Source organism: Canis lupus, chromosome 6, assembly GCF_003254725.2.
Source record: "Canis lupus dingo isolate Sandy chromosome 6, ASM325472v2, whole genome shotgun sequence".
Classification (NCBI taxonomy): Eukaryota; Metazoa; Chordata; class Mammalia; order Carnivora; family Canidae; genus Canis; species Canis lupus.
In genome coordinates this window covers 18,800,596-18,821,737 of record NC_064248.1, presented here as the reverse complement: position 1 = coordinate 18,821,737, position 21,142 = coordinate 18,800,596, and the positions used below count along the sequence as shown (strand labels likewise).

General features: G+C 50.7%; 1 protein-coding gene across 3 annotated transcripts in view; it reads left to right on the top strand.

Moving 5' to 3' along the window:
- The window catches only part of KATNIP (katanin interacting protein), a 195,083-nt gene that overhangs the window by 143,172 nt on the left and 30,769 nt on the right, over positions 1-21,142 (top strand). For all 3 annotated transcript variants that reach the window (XM_025415663.3, XM_025415662.3, XM_049111268.1), the window contains one exon: positions 17,457-18,324. In XM_025415663.3, the coding sequence (XP_025271448.1) occupies positions 17,457-18,324 (868 nt within the window). The remainder of the gene's footprint in view (positions 1-17,456; positions 18,325-21,142) is intronic.

Genomic DNA, 21,142 nt, shown 5'->3' with positions numbered 1-21,142 from the left:
TTTGGGAGAACTGGACAAATAGGAACTGGAGCTCAGTTTTATTTATTTATTTTTTTAAGATTTTATTTATTTATATGAGAGAGAGTGTGTGAGTGAAGGAGAGAGAAAGGAGCAAGAGCAGAGGGGAGGGGGGGAGGGAGAAGAGACTCCCTGCTGAACAGGGAGCCCTGTGATGCAGGACTCCCTCCCAGGACCCTAAGATCATGACCTGAGCTGAAGACAGATGCTTAACTGACTGAGCCACTCGGGTACCCCTGGGGCTCAGTTTTAATAGATAAGGAAGCAGAATCACAGAGAGGTTATGTAATATGCCCCAAGTCGCACAACCAGTAAGTGTCACAGTGAGAATGTGAACCCATGCAGTCAGACTCTTGGCTCATTCACTTAACCAACGCATCTCAAAATTTACTGGGGAATCTTGCTAAAATGAGGATTCTAATTCAGCAGGTCTAGGCAGGGCCTGAGATTCTGCATCCAGGTGTGCCAGTGTTCCTGGTGTGGGGACCCCACTCTGAACAGCCAGGCTCTTAACCTCTGTGTTCTTCTGTCCCCCCTATTTCAGAATCCCTGCCCTCCTTTCTACCCCCACACCCCCTCCTACACCTGACCACTTAACCTTTCTTTCTACTCTGGGCTGTTTTTTCATGTTCTCATTTGCATTTATTCCTTCATTCAACACTTATTGTGGAGCACATGTGTCATCAGCCTTCCCTGATCAATTTAAAGGACATTGATATAAAAGACACAATCCCCACCTTTGAGGTACTCCTTGTCTGAAAGCCGGCAGACAAGTAAATGTAAAACTATGATGTCATGTGCTGAAAGCCTTTGTAGAGGTGACTGCAAGGTGCCAGGAATTTAAAATAGAAGCCCCAGGAACTCAGCAGGGAACTCAGTGGGTGAGGAAAGACAGGAACCCCCAGCCTATCTTGTTTCCCCTCATATGATAGACATGGGTACAAGAATTGTTCTACTTTCCCTTCCAGTTTGTTCTCAAGGAAGCAGTAATACAAGGGAGATGAGCAAGGGCAACTAGTCTTCAGCTTCAGTGTTGTCAAGAGAGACAGTAGGGCATGATAGGGAGTGTGGCATACTGGTAAGCACATGCTTCAGTAAAGAGAAAGCCACTTCTCAGCTTCAGCTAATGGTTGCTATGTACGAATGCCAACCAGTGCTGCTAGATCTTCTGAACATTCCCCAGGGACCTGGGAATTTGGAATTTGGTAGGAGCCTTTCTGGTTTGTAAATGTCGACAGCTAATTTAAATTCTTTTGAAGCCACCATACAGTCCAAAGCAAACTCATCTTAGGGCTGGAGTTGACCTGTTCAAACTGTAGCCCCTGGGGCACAGATAGAGTCTGGGAGAGCTCTGGGAAGGTGCTGGAAGGAGCACACACCTGAGCTGGAGTGGAAAGAGACAGTGGCACAGAGTTGAGGCAGAAAAGGAGAAAGCATATCCCAGGAGGAGGGCCTTACATATGCAAAGGCAGAGGTGTGCAAGAGTGCAGCCACTGAACTGCCCTCTCTGTACTTAGGTCCAGGCCTCCTAGTCCGTCACCAATAGCCACTGGGAGGTCTGACCATGATTCTCTGCTGCTTCAAACTCTCCGAAGCTCCCTTGGAGCTGGAGGATCCAGGTCAAACCCCTGAGTGTGACATCAGGGCTCCGTAATCTCTGTGTGCCAGGCCCTGTGTCTCCCTCGCATAGGCCCCCAGCCCTCACTCTGGCCACACTATTGGAGTGCCAGCTGCTGGGCCTCTCCACCATGCTAGGGGAGGGGAATTACACCTGTAGGTCCTGGCCCCTCCCATCTGCCTCAGCTCCAGGTGCCCTGGCCCCTCCCATCTGCCTCAGCTCCAGTTGCCCTGGCCCCTCCCATCTGCCTCAACTCCAGGTGCCCTGGCCCTTCTCATCTGCCTCAGCTCCAGGTGCCCTAGTTCCTTCCATCTGGCTCAGCTCCAGGTGCCCTGGCCCCTCCCATCTGCCTCAGCTCCAGGTGCCCTGGCCCTTCCCATCTGGCTCAGCTCCAAGTGCCCCGGCCCCTCCCATCTGGCACCATGCCAGGTGCCTGCCTCCACTGCAAGTTTCTGGAAAACCAGACATCGCTTTCTCCAGGAAGCCAGTCCTAACCCCTGACCTTTACACCACTTGTGCACCTCATGAATATGTTCCATCACCCCTGTACTAGGATAGATACCTGCTGCCCCCATACCACAGTGGGGCCCTGGAAGCAGGGCCTGAGTTGTCTCTACCTCCATGCCATTCAAAGTAGAAACACATGGTTATCAAGTAAAGGAATGAGTTCATTCCCTGAGAACCTACAAGCAGTTTGTCATACGCTTTTTGATATCCAGATGAGACATGGAGAATTGGAGTTTACAGCATTTACATAGGCTCATACTCAAGGTTAAAGGCAGAGCTGGGGATCAAGCCCAGGGGCGTCGGCTCCTCCTCCCTCCTTCCTCCCCCCATCCCATACTTCTTCCTGCAGATTCTCCCTCTGCCAGCCACCCTCCCAGCTCCCCAGGACTCCTCCAGGACCTCACCCCTGTGTGGCACTGCCTGCAGGTAGGGCTGTGCTCTCTCATTCCCTAGTCAGCTGGGCATTTCCTGGCAGGTGGTCGTCAGCATCTTCTGGAATGAGTAATGGAACAGTGCCCGCTGCCCAAGCCTGTGCTCTGTAGCTCAGCCCTGTCATTGAATATATGTCTCAGGCCAAGAAAAGCGGATTTTATGTGCTGGATTACAAAGCAGATAAGCTTCATCCCTTTTGGCCAGGCCCGCCTTTCTTCTTGAACCTGCACTCAGCCTTCCCTGTGTGCTAAGAATAAAAAAGAGGAGCAGGACATCAGGGTGTCATTTGGGGGTGCTTTGGGGAGCCTCAGCTGCGGCGATCAGAGTCCAGAGGTATTTCTACAGGCGGAACAGAGTGCGGAGGACTGCAGGGGCGCCACTTATGTAACGCACGCCCATCTGTTGCCAGAATTTACCGGGGGCAGAAAGCGCAAACAAATGCAGCTGCAGGTTGGTTTGATTTAATATTCTCCAGAGAATGCTATTACTGTGTGTTTTAGAGGAGATAAAATGAGAGTTTATAGGAAATATAGCTCAGCCCGGTAGACACGGCTTGTTAATACAGTGTTTTGTGTATGGGAATCCAAGGGAGAAAAGTTAAATGGGGGGGAGCTAATCCAACCAAGGCTTATTTAGAACATAAGAGAAGAAGGTGCTAGAAAAAGGGAAGTCTCTTTTATTGGAAAATATGCTGCCTGTGAAGTCCTGAGGCCAACTTTTCTGGGCTCCCTTCCCCCTCATTAGGCGATTTGGGGAGTGTGGGCTGGCCCAAGGGGAAGTGGGGACATAGGCTAGAATCCGTCCAAGCAGGCAAACAGAAGGCAGTACGCAGATTCCTGTACTTGTCACAGCTGCCGTTTATCCAGGGCTGCGTCCATCAGGCAGGCACGAGGCACCTAGTAGGCTCTCAGACACCATTTGGTGCGTGAACAAATAGCAAAGTAATCATTTCAGTTAACCCCCAAGAATCCTGCAAGGTGGTGTTGATCTCTACCTTTTGATGTGGACGCTAGGGTTTAAAATAGTGAGCTCCTTGGGGACAGAGGTACTGCGTCTCTTTTGCCAGCCCTGCTTGGAAATGGCTGCCTGGAGTGCCGTCTTGTGAAGGATCTGGAACCTTCCTTCTGGTTCATAAAGAGAAGGGTGTATGATGGATCAGCGATGTCTGCCTCAGGCTCAGGGGGAGGATGTGATAATACGTCTGCCACATTTTTTGGTACTCCTTGGATGACGTGACTTGCCCAGCTAGTGACTTGCAAGGGACACAGCTGGGAGGAGGACATGAGGGATGTTGCTTTTTCTCTGTTTTTCTTTTCTTTTTTTTTTTTTTTTTCTCAGCACCACTTCTGCAGAGCTGCATCTGTTGGGAGGAAGGAGCCAATAGTCTCCTTACTATAGTATATAGTAACCCATCCAAGAAGTGGGCTTTCAGCAGCTCCCCATGGTCTGTGTTTTTCTTCAGAATGAGCCTATTAGTTATCTTCTACCTGGTGGCGCCCTTTAGTAAAAACAGGCACATATCAACATCTTCACCCACAATGTGACCACACAGATGCCACCCCCAGGCTGGTCACAGCAGTGGGTGAGGCAGGACAGGCGTCTGGGGGTATAATTCATACACAGAAATACTGCTTGTTAAATTGTTTATGAATGAATGAGTGAATGAATGTAAGATTACCCCAGCAAAGTATCTCTGTGATACCCCATGGTGGTCTAAGCCAGCGCTGCCCCATAGAACTTTCTGTGATAATACTAATGTGCCCCATCTAGTCCAGTAGCCATGAGCCACAGGGGGCTGTTGAGAAGTTGCAATATGGCTGGTATAACAGAGAAACTGCATTTTATTTTACTTATTTAATTTTTAATTGAGCTGTAATTGACACATGAGATGGTATTCTTACATGCTTTAGGTGCATGACACAATGATTTGATATGTGTATATATTGCAAAATGATCAATGTAATAAGTTTCATTAACCTCCATCAGCACACATAGTTACAAAACATTTTCCGTATGATGAGAACTTTTAAGATTGACTTTCATAGGAACTTTCAAATATACAATATGGTATTGTTAACTACAATTACGATGCTTACATGACATCCCCAGGACTTATTTATAACTGCAAATTTGTGCCTTTTTTTTTTAAGATTTTATTTATTCATTCATGAGAGACACAGAGAGAGAGGCAGAGACACAGGCAGAGGGAGAAGCAGGCTCCATGCAGGGAGTCCGATGTGGGACTCGATCCCAGGACCCCACGACTACAACCTGAGCCAAAGGCAGATACCCAACCATTGAGCCACCCAGGTGCCCAAGTTTGTGCCTTTTGACAGCCTCCCCTCATTGTACTTACCTCCCACTTCCTGCCTCTGGATACCCACTAATCTGTTCTCTGGATCTATGAGTTCAGGTTTTCTTAAGTTGCATGCACAAGTGGGATTGCACAATATTTGTCTTTCACTGTCTGACTTATTTCACTTCATGTAAGGCACTCAGGGTTCATCCACATCTTTGCAAATGGCAAGATCTCCTTTTTCATGGCCGAGTAATATTCTATCGTGTATATACACCACATCTTCTTTATCCATTCATCTGTAAGTGGACACTTGGGTTGTTTCCATGTCTTGGCTATCGTCAATAACACTGCAGTGAACATGGGGGTGCAGATATCTTTTCAAGATGGTGATTTCAATTCATAAGGACAAATCCCCCAATGCAGAATTGCAGGTTCCCACGGAAGTTCTACTTTTCATTTTTTGAGGCACCTCCATACTGTTTTCCAGAGTGGCTGCTCCTCTTTAAAGCCCCGCCAGTGGTGCACATGGTTCCCTTTTTCTCTGCATTCTTGCCAACACTTATTATGAGAAACTGCATCTCACATTTCATTTAATTTTATTTTTTATCATTTTTTATTTTTTATTTTTTAAAGATTTTATTTATTTATTCATGAGAGACACAGAGAGGGTCAGAGACATAGGCAGAGGGAGAAGCAGGTTCCATGCAGGGAGCCCAACGCGGGACTCGATCTCGAGTCTCCAGGATCACGCCCTGGGCCAAAGGCAGTGCTAAACCGCTGAGCCACCTGGGATGCCCTCATTTAATTCTAACTTCAGTAGCCACATGGGGTTGGGGACTGTGTATTGGACTGCACACGTCTCGGTGCTCAGGGTACCATGGTGACCCAAGTAGATGAGGCCCTGTCCACCTAGCCCTGTCCCTTTTTGTGCAGAAGGGAAATAAACTAGGGCACAAACAAATAATGTAATTTCAGGTAATGCTAAGTGTACACTGTCTAACTGTATTGCCTTCAGAACAGCAGTGGGAGAGAGGCCTGGGGAGAAGGAAGCTGGGCTCCTTTGAGTGGTGAGAGGCCTCCCATCAGAGAGCCAGAGCCAGAGCAAAGGCTCCAAGTAGGATCACGCTCAGCAGTTCTAGGACAGTAGTTCAGGTAGTGGCTGGAAATGGAGAACAAAGAAGAGTATAGGGGGAGGCTCCAGAGATAGGCAGGAATCAGGTCTTGGGGGCCTCCCTGCTTCAGATCTTATTCCTGGAAAGGCAGAAGAGAGGAGTGGTCAGAGCAAAGGCATTGGAGCCAGCGTCCCTTGGGCAAACCTTGGCTCCCCCTCTTCCCATCTGTGTGACCTTGAGTATCTTATGACTCCATATCCCTGGGCCTCAGTTCCTCCATCCATAAAATGGGGTAATTATTGTTCAGTTAAATATGTGGAAAGTGTTCACAATGACTCCTGGCCTTCGTGAGCTCTTCTACAAGTGTCAGCTGTTAGAGTCAGTATTGGAGGGTTTTGAACAGGGGGTGATATAATCTGAGGAATTGAAAAGATCACTCTGGCTACTGTTTGGAGAATGGATTAGAGGGAACAGAGAACTCCCAAAGGAGGCTTCTGGCATAGCCTATCTAAGGGTCATGGTGGCTTGGATGAGGGTATACGGGATATACCACGCAGAGACTCGTTTCATCCCAGGACAATATTTGCCTTTTCAACAAGGCCTCTGTTTGGCAGAGGGAGAATTCTCCAACAAACTCAAAAGGAAAGAGATGAATTCAGTAACACCGCACGCACCCCTCACCCACTTCTACAATAATCAGCATCCTGCCATTCTGGTTTCATCTACCCCCTACCATATGATTGTAGCTCTCCTACCATTTCACTCATAAATTCTTCAGTACGCATCTCCAACAGGTAAGGAGTTTGCTTTTATATAACCCCAATGCCACTGTCATACCTGACGGTAATTAATTACTATGTGCTAATGATAATCAAATACCCAGTCCCTATTCCAATACCCTGTCTCAAAATTGTTTTTTTTATAGTTGGTTTGTTTGGATCAGGATATAAACCAAAACCAAACATGGCAGTGGCTTCAAAGTCAAAGCTGCAACCTTCATTTGGTCGGCTGAGTTAGCGTGGCCTGGTGGCTGGGCCCCGTGGCAGGGTCTGGGCAGCCTCAGGCCTGGGGAGCCCGATGGCATCTTAGCAGGGTGACTGGTGGGAAGGGGGCCAACCCAGGTGCACTAGAGGCTTTCTGAGGTGTTGACCTCATGTTTGATGTAAGCCACTACCAATCACCAAAGGGTGCCGAAATATGTGAGCAGGGTCCACACTCAGGAGGTTAGGGGCCTGGTAACCTTGTGAGCCCCAGGAGTCCTGGGTTTGAGGCAGGCCCCCAGGCAGCATGGGAAGGAGAGGCAAGCTTTTGCAAGAAGGCAAAACAAAAGCCTTCTCTTTGGAATTAGAACTATCAGAAAAGAAGAAGCTTTGCCAGTGGACAGTGAAAAACGAAGACCTGATCACAGTTAAAGAAGCTAAAGGATAGAGTTAAGGAAGTAGACACAAGAGGTCTAAAGATTACTGGTTGGGGGGTGGGGCGGGCGGTAATTGCTTCTGCTGTTAGTCTAAATGGATAGAACTCTAGAACACCTAGCTTCCCTGAATTGTTAGCACCATCCTTAGATGTATCTAGAGAACCACAAGGAGATGGACAAATTGCACCAATTCTGGTTAGATTCAGGACACGGAGAATCTATTACTTGTAGGGTTATTTGAAATATGTGGATTTCCTGTATGCTTTAAAGAATAAATGCTAAGTCTTCTACTATATGCTAAAACAAAACAAAACAAAACAAAAACACCAAGGTGTTTAGGAGCCAAAGGGCAGATTGGGATTCAGACCAGACTGCTCCCAGCAGGACAAATGCAGAACCAGGATAGAAGCTGAGGCCCGTGTGCTGTGCTGTGAGGACTATAGCAGGGACGAGCAGTAGCTGGGCTGGACAGATCTCTTTGTAGGAAGGACTGCTTACCCATGTGCAGGTGACAGTCTAGATAAATCCCAGACCCCCTAGGGGGTAGGGCTTCCCTCTCTCCTGCCTCCTGTCCACCTGGGCCAGCATGGATTCAGTAACTGAACCTATTGATTAAAGTTCTCAGTCCCAGGGCTAGTGTATCAATCAGGATTCTCTTGGCAGCAAAGGACAGAAAACCTAATTAAAACTGACTTAAGCACAAAAGGGAGTTCATCGGCTCACATAACAGGAGAGTATGGAGTGGCTGGCTTCAGGCATGGCAGGATCCAGGAGTTCACATGATGTCATCCAGGATCTGCCCCCTCCTTCATGCATCTCTGCTTTCCTCTGTGCTGGCTTCATCCTCAGGCTCCAGGGAGTGGAACCTAATGATGTCAAGACTCCTGATTTTAGCAGCCCTTGCAAAAGAAATTGTCCTCATGAAGGCCCCAGATCTAGGGCCCAGCAGCCAGGCAACCTGGGGTGGGGCTCACAATATCCCTCTGAATGGAGGTTGGGGGAAGGATGGATGCCCCATGGAAAATTGAGGTTGCTGTCTCCAGGAGAAGGGAACATAGGAAATAATATCCAAACTAGGTCTTTTTTCTTCTCCAAGAACACACAAGTCACATGCTGTTGAACTAATTCATCGGCTCCCAGATCTAAACTTTTTCCAAAGCTTAACTTCTGAACCAAGCTTCCCTCATGGCCCCCAGACATTTGTCTTTGGCATTTCTGCCCAGCAAGGCACTGATACTCCAACCCCACACACCGAAGCCCTCGAGGGTCTGCCCCAGCTGGTCCGGTCCTCTGCTCCCTTTTGCTGCCTGCCACAGCATCTCACTCCCACCTCTGAGTCCTCCTTTCTTCCCCCTGCCCCTCTCTGCCAATCATCCCTAAGTCCTATTTCCATTGCCAAAACCTGCCTCCTTCCAAACCCAGCTGCTCCTTACCCCCACCCCCCCGCCTTCTGCCTACTGGCCCCTAAGTGGGACGCATCCCATATCTCTGCTCCCCTCACTCAGCTGCTCAGCCCACTGTCTCATCAGCAGAGGCTTATCGATCCCCCACACTCGGCTGTTGTGCTGGGGCCAAGACTCAGACACGCTGTCTGCCCCTGCCAGCTCACACCCAGGCAGGGGGGTCCAGAGGGATCAAAAGCAAACCACAGTTCAACGGGGCCAGTGCAGTGATGGGGGATGAACCAGGGGAGGAGCTGGGGGCCTCGAAGCTTGCGGGCCTCTGGGGAGTGGCAAGGTCCACTGCCAGCACATTGTCCTGGTACATTCTGGGAAGGAGGCCGTGACAGAGACTGCACCCCCACCAACCAGGCAGCTCGCAGACACATTTCAGCCGGCTCACGTGGGGTTTACAAAAATTCTCTGATTTGCCAGCTTTTAAAAATTGGGAGGTTTCACATGAAAATATGGATTTTTGACTTTTACTGAGAAACAAAGATCTGGTGACACCAGGCCACATCCACACTTGGGAGCTTCAGGGAAGCTGAATCACAGCACCACAGTCCCCACCACTCCCACGAGACTCCGTGACACAGTGGCACGCTGTGACACCACATTGCCGCTCCCAGACCCCAAAACTGGCCCTCTGGCTCTTCCATCCTTGTGTAACTTATCTCCCTCTGGTCCCCAGAAAACTGTTCTCTTTGCCATGCCTTTGCTCCTGCCCTTCCCAGAATCCAGGATGCCTGGACTGTCCAATTACAAACCCTGCCTTCGGAGACATCAAGGTCCTTCTCTCTTCCCACGCAAGCCTCCTGCACACCCCTAGCCTGCCCTGGGCCCCTTCTGGTGGTCTCTAGCCACACCCTTCCAGGCACCAAGTCCCATGCTTCCCTAGGTGTTCCTCAGTTTCCCAAGCCTCTGATATCTGAAACCGGTGCCCCCTGGTCAAAGCCATCCCACCCCATTTGGCCCTCACAGTGTTGTTCAGCTTGTGAACCACTTGACAACATTTGAAAATTGGCTTTTGCTGAAGTGGCAACCTTCTCTGTATGGCGTCTACCAGCTGGAGCTGAGTAGCCCCTGGGAACCCTCTGGACTGGTGGGTGTGTGTTCTCTAGCTCATCATAGGCCCCGCACCCCTTCCCACCACTGTGGCACTACAGGCACAGACCATCATGAACTCCTTAAGATGAACCTTGCTTTCTTCCTTTGCATCCTGCACAGGCCAGGACCACGAAAGGCCCCTGAGTGTTATGTATTAGATTAAACAAAATTGCAAGAATTGCATTCTGGGGCCTCAGCCCAGATCTAGTTGAGTCCTGGCCTGAGGACAGTGAGAGGGACTCCTCCTAGGCCCGCTGCCAGCCTCTGCCTGGAACAGGGGGCTCACTGGACTAGGCCTTAGGGGAGCAGGGAGTCTCCGGGCCACGCAAGCCCCTAGCAGCCAGCCTTGGCAGGTACATCACACCCAGGCAGTGGACTGAGTATGAAGCAGTGATGGTAACTTAAATTTCTTGAGCACATGCTGTGTGTCAGGCAGCATGCAAAGGACTTTGCATGTTTCAGCTCATTTATTTCACCCAGCAGTCCTATGAGATGGGTACGGCATGATTAGCTCCATTCTACAGAGAGAGAAACTGAGGCATTGGAAAGCAGAGCAGCTTGCCAGTGATCACATGACTACCAGGCCATCTGGTGCCCATCACACGGTCCTGCCTTCCAGTAGGGACTGTGGTCGCTGGAGAGCGATGCCCTGTCTAGGCAGCGGTCACTGCCCTCTGGCGCTGGCCCCGTGATGCCAGGTGGCCTGAATATTCCAGAAGTGTGAATTGGCATGTGAAAGCTCCCAATATTTAGATATTATCAACTAGTTTTGAAAATTTTAACTGCTCTGGGAGGCAGACCAACACAGATTCAGCTGTCGGGCCTCTAGTTAGTGACCCGATCTGTCACATCCCATCCACACCTGTTGTCCCGAGTCTGTGATATTGGGAGGGCCAGGGTGCTTGGCCCAGAGCCCAGCATGTAGTAAGTAGGTGCTTGTCAAATGTCACAGTGTCTCACCATCTTCTTCCAAGTTTCTACATCAAAAAATGGTTCTCATTGCTCTTCTTCCCAAGGGACGTGTAAAAGGCCATTAAAGGTCTCCTCCGCATAAAACATTCAAGTTCAGGTGCTCCAGGGAGGAGCACGTTCAGTTCCCAGAGCTAGGCCTCAAGAAAGATCAGAATTAGGCCTGTACCCTGTCCTTGAAGGTCTTACATCCACATGAGGACAGGCACACACCTGTGGATGCTCACCGGCTAGAGGTGCAGGGTTCCAGCTGGTAAGCCCAGCTCCGAGAGCCCAGAGGAGGACCCTCAACTCCACCTGAGGGGGGAAGAGGGGAAGAAGGGATGGGGGGGCAGGGGATTCCTGGAGGAGTCAGCCCCTGAGCCAGTGCCTGAAGCCTGCATGTTGGCCCCTAGGCAGCAACGGCTCAATCCCCAAGGCCCCCCATTCTGGATAAACCTTATATCAAGGTGAACCCCCTCCCAGTCAGCCCAGAGCCTCTAGGTCATAACAGAACCTATGGAGTGTGGGCGCCTTCAGCATGGCCCCCACAAGCTGCATATGTATGAGGCCCAGCTTCTGTGCAGATGGGCTGGCTCCAGCTGGGTGCCCGAGCTGGGGTCTGCTTTTAGGGGGCCTGCCCGGCCTTCAGCACTCGGCCTAGCCACACTGCTTGCTCCCAGCGTTCTCCGGGTGTTGTCAGCTATGCTTAAGGCAGGCGTTTGTCTCTGGGGAAAGTGCTTCATGAATGCAAATGCCCACACCTCTGCTGGGATTGTTGTCATAACAGAGCTGCACCACCATTAATCTTTGCTGAGTGGCGCGTGCGCTCATTGGAAGAGAGATGTCATTCGACACCGGGGCCAAGGAGGAAAGTGGGCTTGCAAAGTCAATTAAGTTACATAGATTGAAATAATATTAATATTGTCGTATTCAGAATGCATGACGGTCTCAACATGGTTGGTTCTTGTCAGTTGTGTAAAGAAGGACAGTATAGTCGGGTTGTGAACAAGGAAGGATGCTCCCATTCACCACACACCAACCAGAGGGTTTCAAGGTGTCCCTTTGAAAACCCGTGACAGAGGGGCTTGAGGCAGCGTCCACAGAGGCCTAATGGTAACTCTAGTTAAGTGGGGAAGGAAAAACCCCAAGGAAGCAAGGAAGCACACATACACAGCTCTGAAGGGTAAGGGAGTAGGAGGAGTTTTACCCTGGATTCTTTTTTTTTTTTTTTTTTTAAGATTTTATTAATTTGAGAGAGAGAGAGCAAAAGCAAGGTGAGGGGCAGAGGGAGAAGCAGATGCCCCACTGAGCAGGGAGCCTGATACACGGCTGGGACCCTGGGGTCATGACCTGAGCTGAAGGCAGATGCTTTACCAACTGAGCCACCCAGGTGCCCCCACCCCGAACTTCTTGGAAGCCAGCCCAGGGAGGGAAATGGGGAGGACTAAATGCCTGCTTATTGTGGCTCTTGAAGCAACAGAATCTTGTCCCTGTATCCATGCCCATATGCAGATCTTTACTGCGGGGACACCAAGGAACACAGGCCTACAAAGTCCTCAGGCCGGCTTCCTGTACACTACATGTGCATCTCACGTGGGTTCTGACCTCGCCCCCAAGGTGTGGTGATGGGGACATCAACATGTTGGTAAATATGGAGGAAAAGTCTGAAAGGACACCTGTGCAGGCCCTCCCACAGCGATCACCTCTGGGGGTGAGCGGGGGAGTGAGGACTCAGGGAAAACTAGAAATGGGGTCAGAGCTCCACCCAGGGCAAGTCATTCTGTCAGTGGCCAGGCCTTCTTGTGGTCTAGCCTGACCCAAAGGGAGATGCCAGGCAGAGTGGCTCCCCGCACACCAGCAGCATGACCTCGGGGAAGGCTGAGCTTCAGTGTCGTCATCTGCAAGAGGGGCTCTGAGGCCCACGGCTGTGTGAGATGATGCAGCCTTTTGTTTTTTTCATACTTGGAATCCCCAGTGAAGTGACTACTACTTGCTCCCAGCCAGGGAGCCCACTCTGATGATCCTTGGGCCAAATCCACATACAGACATGGCTTGTTTGGCCTGCGGAGTGTTGGAAACTTGCCAGATTGAAGCACCGTCAGGCAGAGCCTGAGCCTCCCGGCTCCCCACGCACCCCCATCACATCCTGAGGTTCCACCTTAATGCATCTCTCCCCCACCTGCCTGGCCCCTGCAGGCCTGAGAACCAGGCACCCTGCCTCAACCTGCTTCCCTCCTTCTGTCCCCTCCCCCGCCAGACGTCTTGGCGGGAGCTAGGCAGCAGCCGGCTAGAGGTCAGGTGGTGCTCCAGGCTGTCCGTGGAATGTAGACAAACACACTTCGGAAGCCAGACATCTCATTGTGAGAGCCCGGGTGCCCACCTCGTGACTGCGCCGGACCGGAAGGCCTCCCCACCACCCCCGTCACCTCTTGAAATGAGAGTGTTTCTGTGTCGCCAGATGTTTCTGTGGTGGTAATTGTGCAGAACGAGTCGTTGAAGCTGCCCGTGCTGTCCTTCTCAAATAGCTGTCTCCTGATTAATTCACAGCACGCACTTGCTCTGTGCCTCCACTAAACAGAGAACACATCCATATAAACATGTAAAAGAGTGCTTTGAGAATCGACTTTTCTGACAGTCGGCAAATAGTAGCCTGCCATCCCGCAATTGGATGATTGAAGCCGAGTTCCTGTGGTGTAACACAGGCTTGATGCTTCTCCTTCTAAATTGCTACGGAAACCTCTGTGGCCGTAACTTGGTGAACTAGAAATTTAGTTAGAGCTTACTCGCCAAGCTGCAGGAAGGCAGAGGGTGGGGAATGAGTAGAGATGGACACCCCTGGGGTCTCAGATCCTATATCTCAAAAGCAGATCAACAGCCAAAGCAAGGTGGAAACTGATCTAGAGGTGAAACAACAGGCTGCCATTTTTCTGATCAGATTTATTCTCAGGAAGCCATCAGAGAGCAGTGCCATCCTGGAGAAGAATACGTGTGTTCATGCTCTTGCAGTTCCAAAGCAAGTGTTGAGTGCCAGCTATGTGCCGGGTACCTGTTGGGCCCTTGGACAAGACTGGTAGGGCCTCCACTGTCTTGGAGCTGAAATTTGAGTTGGGGGGGTGGGGAGACAGTATCTAAGCTAAAAAGCTGATAAGACCGTTTCAGAGACAGGAAGGAAATCAAACAGAGCGACAGGAGAGAGGGGATTGGGTGGGCCGGGGGCTCAAGAGGAAGTCACTCAGGAAGATCTCTGGGAAGACAAGAGGGAGTCCGCCTTGCAGGTGTCTGGGGCAGAACATTGCAGCCCAATGCACAGGTCCCAGGGTGGCCTTGAGCTTTGCAGCATCACAGAGCAGCAGTCAGACCAGTGTGTTGGGAGTGAGGATAAGAGAGGGAATGTGATAGGAGCCAGGGTCAGAGAGGTCTGCAGGGGCCAGATCACATGGGCCTCATTTTTCACTGAAGGGAGCTGGAATTTAATCTCAGTGTAGTGGGAAATTGCTGGGCCATTTTAAGCAGGGGGCTGCCGTGACCTGATAAGTTGTTAAAAAAAGAAAAAAAAGAAAAAAAAGACTGGCCGCTGTGTAGACAAAAAAGTGTGTTTGTGTTGAGCAGGAGCACAGTGACAGTGCAGAGAAGAAACAGAGGCCAATTGGGAGGCTCTGATCTTTGTCTCAGGGAGAGATGGTGGCCACCCTGGGGTGACAGGCAGCAGATGCTCAGGGACAAGGGGTCAGAGATTCGGGAGGGGTTTTGGAGGTAGCCCGCAGGGGGCTTCCGACAGGTAGGATTCATAAGTGAGAGAACAAGAGGAATTAAGGAGGACTCCTAGGTTGAGGCATCTAGTTGAATGCTGGGACCACTCTTAAGATGGGCGAAGACCAGATTTGGAAAAGTGGATCAAGAATTCGGTTTGGGGGGATCCCTGGGTGGCGCAGCGGTTTGGCGCCTGCCTTTGGCCCAGGGCACGATCCTGGAGACCCGGGATCGAATCCCACATCGGGCTCCCGGTGCATGGAGCCTGCTTCTCCCTCTGCCTGTGTCTCTGCGCCTCTCTCTCTCTCTCTCTGTGACTATCATAAATAAATAAAAATTAAAAAAAAAAAAAAAAAAAAAAAGAATTCGGTTTGGGTTTGTGGCTCAGTTGGCTAAGCGTCCAGCTCTTGATTTTGGTTCAGCTCATGATTTTGGGGTGCTGGAATTGAGCCCCGTGTCAGGTGGGCTCCATGCTAGGGGTGGAGTCTGCTTAGGATTCTCCCTATCTCTCTGCCCCTCCCTTCCCCCTTGCTCACTCTCTTGTTCTCTTGCTGAAGGAAGGAAGGATGGATTCTGTTTGGAGCATGTTATAAGGTTGAGACGCCTGTTTGATATCCCAGAAGAGAGGTCATGCAGTCACTTGGCCTGGTGGAGAGTTCAGGGTTGGAGATTAAAATAATTAAGCGAAATTAAAATAATCAGGAGTCATCAACACAAAGATGGTATTTGGGACCTCGAGCCTGGATGAGAACACCTAGTGAAAGGGTGCGGGGAGAGCTGGAAGCCTGGGATGGAGCCCCAGGGCAGGCAAAGAGGAGGAAAAGCAAGGACCCTGGTGCTGCAGCAGTGAGAGCAGAGGCCAGAGGGAAACCAGGTGAGCACAGGGCTCAGAAGCGCCGAAGGAAATCTGTAGAAGGGGAGTAACCTGCTGAGCCACCACCCCAGTTGAGGACTGTGCATCTCCCAGTGGATCTGGCAACCTGCTGAACCCTACAACTTATCAGCCAAACCAGGACACTTTAGAGGGTGGAAAATGGGTTTTATGAGTGATTACACCAGGACAACAGGACAACATCCGACTTGTCCCAGACTAACAAGGAACTTCATCACCCCGGCGATTGGAGCCTTGCCAAGGAAGGATCCGCATAGAGGCCCAACTCGGGTGAGGCCAGGAGACAAGCGAGGAGGAGCATCCATGACAGTGACCCTCAGAGTTGAACAGACAGATTTTGGGGCACCCCTGCAACAGACCTCTCCTCAGCATAAAAATGAATAAAACTATGAATTCACACAACGCAGTGAACCTCACTTCTGCTAAGTGAAAGAAGTCAGGCCAAAAAAAGTACATGGTACAGGTTTCCTTTTATATAAAAATTCTAGAAAAGGCAGCATAATCTGTAGTGACAGGAAGCTGATGGGCGGTTGCCTGGGGGTGGGAGTCGTGGGCAGGGTGGGATTCCCTAGAGGTACAAGGAAACTCTGGGGGTGACAGATGTGGAGATGATCCACCTTAGTGTATACATGTGTTGAAACTTACCAAGTTGTACGCACGATTTACGGTATGAAGCACATATTCTATTTCTCGAGAAAGCTGTTTTTAAAGAAAGAGTTTTGCTCTAAAGGGGAATGGACAAACAGGGCAGTAGCAGGAGGAGGTGTGATTATATTTTAAGCACGAACAAAGAAACATTCAATGCCCGCGTGCTGTGGGGGCGCAAGGGTTGTGGGGAGGAGGAGACGGAAAGGCTAAACCAGGGATCCTTTTGTGAAGGCTTCTGTATATATGTCATGCTGAGGAGTTTGGAATCCATCCCATCGGCCTGAGGTTCTCCACCGTCCATGTGCCAAAGAATCAGCCAGAAAACTGTCACCAGGACAGCACCACACCACATCCCCTCCACCCACCTCCGGTTGCAGTTGGGGTGTGGCAGCCTGTGGGCAGGCGGACAGGGCACCGCCTCAAGTGTTCCCAGGTCATTCTGCCTTTCAAGAGCCACCAGTGCCCTCAGCTTGTGTGCTGAGGAGCCAGTGCCCCTAGGGGCAAACTTCATCAGCAGGAAAGGGGGTCAGTGGATAGATACCCCAGCCTCCCACCTTGGGAGGGACGCTTCTGAGGTGCGTTCTGTGGGTTCCTCCGAGTGCCCCAGTGGGATGCCCCATCTGCATACAGGAGGGACCAGCTCAAAAACTGTTGGGGGGTTTTCCCCTATCTTATTCCCCCTACTCCCTCTTGGGAACAGCTTCCAAATAAACAACGTGCGCTCAACCCCTGCCTCAGGCTCTGCTTTCAGGGCATCCAAAATATGACCCCCATGGAACCAGGGGCTCTGCATTTCATGTGCACATCAGGCTTTCCTGAAGCAGAGGTCCCAGGAACCATGTATTAAAGAACAGGCAGCAAGAAACAAGAACAATTTGACAAAGAGGAGTGACCAGGCCAGCTCTGCTCTTGTGGAGCGTGAACTCTGGCAATGTGAAGTTGAGGTTGAAGGCAGCGAGAGACAGGAAGCAGGCAGACCAATTAGCAGGCTATTACCAATGTCCCAGCAGGGAGTAATGGTGAGAAGGCAGCAATTGGGGCCGTCTCTTTGTGAACATCCTTTGATTTATAGAGTCTGTAAGGGTTCACCCAGAAATGACACTGGCTTTATTTAACATCCCTGGTGCTATAGTTTTTTTTTTTTTTTTTTTTAAGCTCATGTTTCTAGCACTCCCCATTTTTCTTTTGGATCTCCTACTTCCAAAATGTGATATGTCCGCCTGATGCCACCACGCATCTTCATTTTGTCAAATCTTGTGTTTTCAGGATCTCGACATCGGTGCCAAGAACGTGAAGCTTTATGTCAATAAAAATCTCATCTTTGATGGCACGTTAGACAAAGGAGGTGGAGAGGCCCCGGCTGACCGCAGCATCCCGGTGGTCCTGAAACCCAAGAGCGACGAGAACAGGGGAAGGGCCCTGGGTGCCCTCTCGGGAGAAAGCAGAGATGCCCGCAAGATGGCTGGCACAGATGGGGAGCTCTCGCAGCCAGCTGGAGCAAGAGCGGATGTAAAGGTTTCTTCCCAAGGAAAGTTATTTGGCGAAAAGATGAATCCTTCCGACAACACGAAGGACAGTTTGTCCAAGTTAGATGAAGACACGAGCTGCTCAGCAGCCCCAGCCTCAATGGGTGGCGTGCCCAGTGCTCCCCTGCTCTGCCCCACTGTGGAACGCCCTCCCCTTGACCCAGAGCTCTCTCTGACCCAACAGCTGGAAAACCTCATGGGCAGAAAAGTCTCTGAGCCGCCAGCAAAAACCCCATCCTGGTTGCAACCTTCTGTCACAGGGAAGGGCAGGAAGCAGGGAGATAGGAAGCCCAAACCCCTCTGGCTGAGTCCTGAGAAGCCACTGGACTGGGGAGGCCAACTTCCATCAGACTCCATCATTAACATTATGGGGGAGGATCCTAAAGAGACAGAGGTTGGAGATAAAGGCCCCAGGCGTGAGCCAGGGCGGTCAAGCAGCTGGAATGTCATTGCTGGGGAGAGAGCCCAGAAGGTGACCCCCAAAGTCAGTGACAACTTTGACATCTTTAACCAGCCCTCCAGCAGGGAACACCCTGCTAGTGGGAGGAGGGGCCCGAGGAAGGACACCCTCCTGAGCAGTCACAGCGATGGCCAGCCAACTGGCAGAGGTAAGCTCGAGAAGCAGCCTGACTCAGGTGCCACCACACCTGAGCTCAGGCCGCTGACTGGCATGATACCATTTGGCTCCGTGGACCTCTGTTGCTTCATCTGCAAGGCAAGGAGGTTCTTCTCAACCCATGGTCACAAATTCACTGTCTCTGGTGCCACAGAGGTGGCAGCAATGAGCGGAACGAGCAAGAGCCATTCTGCATGTTAAACTCCTCAATATACTTGTCATTGCCACCAAGTTATATCCCCTTTGCTCATTTCTCTTGCAATGTGGTCTTTCCAGTCTAGGCTCTGTTACTCCACCTCTGATGGAGACATAGGTCTCTAATGACTTCACTTTATTCTTAAGCAGACCATCAGAAAAATAACACAAATGTGATGATAAATAGCATTTGGCACTTGCCTGGGTGTGGGAAGTACTGTAGGGAGTGGTGAGGTCTGTGGTGCTGGAGAGGGGCAGCTGCTCCTCCACTTTCTGGCATTCAGCAATGCGAGGCCAATGTGCCAGACCTCCCTTCTCCTTTTTTAAAGAGAAATCAGAACTGTAGAATATTATTCTTCAATATTGGCACTGGATTGAGATTATTTTTAAACCTGTATGTGGGTCAAAAAAAAAAAATCTGCTGGGAGGACTCACCTGGTGTGTGAACTTTGCAGTAGATTATATCTGAGGAATCTTTGAAAGGTTGGGTTTCTAAATATTTGCACTCAGATTTGGCTACTGGGAGGGTATGTAGCACAGCTGCTAGGAGTCAGACCATTTGAATCCAGCCTCTGCCATTTCTAGGTCTGGTACCTCTAGGCTGGGACTTACAGACCCGGGCATATCCACTTTCGGAGCCTCGGCGTCCTCATCTGTAAATGAGAACAAGCCGCCTCCCCCCTTCTCAATGTTGTGAGGCATGAATAAGATGATGAACCAGAGCCTGGTGTGTGGGAAGTGCTCTGCAAGCACCAGATCTTAGATCCTCTGAATGGAACCCCACCCCACCCCGCACTGCTCAGGAGTCAAACCACCTGGGCAGTATCCACCAAACCCCCCCCATCCCCAATGGGCAAGTTCCGAAACCCCTCCAAGCCTCAGTTCCCTTGTCTGTAAAATGATGCCAATGATGTCCATCTCATGGGAGGGTAAAATGAGACCATATGCGTGCAGCGGTTGGCACAGTACCTGGCCCACGGGAGCACCCAGCAGGAGTTAGCTGCTTCTGTTTATCGTCACCACTGCCCCCGCTCTGTGTTCTGCCTCCTGGTGTGTCTGTATGTGAAGCCAGTGTTTCTGTTCCCTAGTGAATCAGGTCAACATCTAGTCTGTCACTGTCCAGAGGACAGACCCCAAAGGTCTGCATTCAGCCCAAGTCTGTGCTTAGACATGCAGAGAGTTGGTGGCTTCTTTCAGACTCCTGAGGTCACACAGGCCACCGAGGCATGTCTCTCAGATGCCAGGTGCCTTTCCGCCTTCTTCTGGGTAGAGCTGCCTCCCCCACCTCCCCAGCCTTACAAACTTCTGCTGCCCACCCTCACCTGGACTTTACCCTGAGACTGGGTGTCAGGGAGGAGAGCTGAGCAAAAGAACTGAGAAGCTCTTTGAGGGCAGAGACTATGTCCCATCTGTATCGGGGTCCCCAGGACCCAGGTGCCCGACATGTGGTGGGTCCTCTGAAGCATGGAAGGGATGGCGTAAAGAAAAAACTTGGGTGGCTTAATGCATGGCATGTTGTGTTAAGCTAGGCTCTGGCCCAGGCACATTACTCAAATGGTTTAATTCTCACACCATCCCCATTTGACAGATACAGAAAACGTGAGGTTTAAGTAACTGTCCTCAGGTCACACAGCCAGGAAGGGCTAGAGCAGGATCTGAACCCAGGCCATCCTGCTCCAGCATCCATGCCTTGAATTACTAACCCTATAGAGCCCCATTACCGCAGCCTCCTGACCAGGGAGAGCCAGGCAATCTAGAGCCTTTCTGGTAAACAGACCCACAGAACCTCTGGGAGCTCCAAGGTGAAGGGTGTTATTCTAACCTGTCCACATTCAGAAGATTTTTGTCTCATTTTAATTTCTTTCCAGGCATTTCACTGCTTGGCTTAATGACACATTGAGAACCAAGCCCTGGAGATTTAATGCTTGTTAAGCCAGTCATGCTAAAAAGGAAAGTTGCTTAGAAATTTTAAATTACCCATTACATAGAGCCAAATCCCACAGCCATGCCCTTCAGGAAAGGCATGGGCCTGGGCCCTCCAATTGCTTGTAGAATGAATGGCCGCCTGGGTTCTTCCCTGGCGCCAGAGCCATTGTTGTCACAGAAAGAGAGAGCCCGAAATCCTTTTGTCCAACAGAGCATCTCATTGTAATGTCATCTGCATTTTGCAAGTGTCGGCAATAGTGGGGGTCCATGAGCTAGAGGTGAAAAAAATCGCACCTGCCCAGTTTGAGCACAAGACCTCCAGAGGCAGGAAGTGTGACCACCCATCAGCTGAGATTGGAAAGAGGAAGCAGAAAGCCAGGGGGTGCCCAGGACACTTCTCCCTGACTCCCCAGGGCTGCTGGGCCCTGCCTCTGCCACTGTTCCTCACTCTTCCTTTCTCTGCTCTGTGCATAGGGCAGGAAAGGCCCGCAGCCCAAGAGTGACAGCTGCCCGGCTCTGATGCCCAAAGTCTCAGGGGAGACGCTGATTGGCCGACGTGGGTCAGGTGTCCACCCCTTGTCCAATCAGCTGCGGCTGGAGGGCTGGTCACCTTGAACTCACATGGCTCTGTTGTGTCTCACTGCATTCCTTCTCGTTCCCCCTTTTAGTAACGGTTAGCACATACCACA